The 2,526-nt window shown below is 34.8% G+C and overlaps 1 protein-coding gene across 1 annotated transcript; it reads right to left on the reverse strand.

Annotated features, from left to right (window-relative positions):
- Positions 1-1,282: 1,282 nt before the first annotated feature.
- Positions 1,283-2,005, reverse strand: LOC129571450 (zinc finger BED domain-containing protein 5-like). The gene has a single exon (XM_055451246.1). The coding sequence runs from the start codon at positions 2,003-2,005 to the stop codon at positions 1,283-1,285; it is 723 nt and encodes a 240-aa protein (XP_055307221.1).
- Between the last annotated feature and the right edge of the window lie 521 nt (positions 2,006-2,526).

Here is a 2,526-nt window from a genome sequence, read left to right on the forward strand (position 1 = left end):
ATTAAAATCGGGTATCAATTGGGCTAGTTCGCAACGAAGTTCAGATTCCAAATTTGGTTGTGAGAGTGCATTGCGGTATTTATTTTTACGACGTGTGAGACTGGAGAATGAAGCCTCACAAACGTATGTGGATCCGAACATGCAAAGAAATTTTGGTACAACGTCTTTGAGAACTAGAAAATTGCATTCGTAAAGCAAACGTCGCCACAATGCATCACTCGTTTCATTTGGATCACTCGTTTCAAACTACTTTCTTCGTTTATCAACGAAATATCAAATTCCAAGTGATTCTTGTTTGTACCGAAAAGATCTGATAAATTTTGAATATTGTTTTTATCAAAAATGAATGGATTTTTCAAAAATTTGAATGCCAATTGAAATTCTTTGAAATCTGAAAATCGTGACTCGAACGCATGAATCAAAGTATCAATATATTCTACAAAAATTTCTGTATCGTAACCGGGTTCGAATTCTTCATTAAACTGATTTGTGTCTAACACTGGGAAAAAACTATAATCTTTGTCATTAATCCGATTTTTAAATGCAACAGGTTTCAATTTAAATTCTTGAATATCTTTGGAAAGATCCCATATAAACTTATTTTTTTCTTGTAACTTTAAATTTAGTTCATTCAAATGTTTTGTTATGTCGGCTAAAAAAAATAATCGTGCTTTCCATTCGACGGTCCATATTTGTTTGAATTCGGTATCACACTTCTGTTCTTCGAGAAATAGTTGTATTTCGTGCAGCAAGTCATAAAATCGGTTAAGCACTTGCCCGCAACTGAGCCATCGAATACTTTTGAAGTACATTATATCAGCAAATTTCGAATTCAATTCATCTGTCAACAATTTGAATCGTCGATGAAGCAGTTCGCTGCTTCTGATTGTATTGATGATCTGTAAATAAACAAAACATTGTGATTTGAAAACAACAGTTAAAACAAAAAAAACTAAAATCAGCGTATTTGTAGCTATTGCTTTACATACCTTTGTTACTGTTTTCAAGACACTACTATAATGCAATGATATGTGACAAAAAAATGTGTGTTGATATGTTCGGCGATGTACTTTTTCACTAAAACAGCATGCAAACCGGCATGAATTCCAATCATTGCGGGAGCTCCATCGGTACAAATTGAGACGAACTTCTTTAAATCCAAATTAAATCGAGCTACAACAGCCATAAATGCATCAAAAATGTCTACAGCTCGGGTTTGCTCAGTAAGCGGCACCAATGCTAAAATGTTTTCTTCAATCTGGCCATTCCTAATATAGCGCACCTAAAAAATTAGTTGCGATACATCAGAAATATCTATCGTTTCGTCCAACGCCACAGAAATTGCTTCACACTCTTCCAAATCGCGTTTCAAATTCGCTTCCATCTCGGCTCCAATATCAACAACGCGCCGACTAACAGTTTGATGACTGAGCGATAACATTTTCATTTTATCATGCAATGGTGCTTTCAATTTTTCATCCAAATTCTCACACAAAGTGGCAACGGTTGATTGCATCAGCTGTTTGTAAAATTCACCGTCCGAATAGAATTTTCCATGCTTTGCAATATTGAATGCCACTTCATAAGAAGCACGCGTAACCAGATGATTGGTACTGAAAAAGTTTTTCACAATTTTTTGTTCGGATTCCAACGCACTTTTTAACCGTAATATTTCTGTGGATCGTTTTTCAGACGATGGTAGAAACTTCTTGTTCATTTCACTGTGTTGCTTATTAAAATGAGACTCGACATTGTATTTTTTATTCTCAGCAAATTCATGTCTACATATTAGACACATTGCCTTGCCGTTGTGCTCCGTAACAAAATAATTTTCTTCCCATTCACTGTTGAATTTTCGATTCTTCTTTTTTTGTTGCTCAACACTTTCCATCACATTTTGATTACTTGTGCTTGGTCGCTTATCACTGCTCGAAACACCACTCGATTCACCTTCATCACTTTCATCTGGTCTTCTTTTCTTTGTGACCGTTACGAAACGATCCATTTTCGACTGTGTACTTATCACCTCTTCGACTCAATTGAGAACGAATTAATAATTGATCAAATGATTTTTTGAGAACTTCATCGTTAGATGACACGCAGACAAGTGATGGTGCTTGCGATTTCAAAGTAATTGTTCCCGTCATATTCTCGATATCGATACGATTCATTTTCTGCTTTATGAAATACATTACCAAAATCAACCGCCAGCAAATGTAAACATAAACAAACGAAAACGCACGCCGTATCAATGCTGTGTAAACAAGACTGCACATTATTAATCGAGAGCTGCTAATTTAACCGAAACAAATATATATAAGAAGCATACCGCTATGAATCACGACTTTATCAAATGTTTATATTTGAAAGAAATAAAGTTGCGACAAAAAATCCCCTGAAACGTACAGTTACTTATTTTGTTTTTATTGCTGCAATATTGCTCTTTCTGCTGTTTTCGTCTTGCAAATCAAAAATTCGTTTGAAAAAAATAAGTTGGTCAAAAGATCAAATCATTTACTGAAAAAA

Source organism: Sitodiplosis mosellana, unplaced genomic scaffold (genome assembly GCF_009176505.1).
Source record: "Sitodiplosis mosellana isolate CC-2019 unplaced genomic scaffold, AAFC_SMos_1.0 Smas_scaffold_2500, whole genome shotgun sequence".
NCBI classification, from domain to species: domain Eukaryota; kingdom Metazoa; phylum Arthropoda; class Insecta; order Diptera; family Cecidomyiidae; genus Sitodiplosis; species Sitodiplosis mosellana.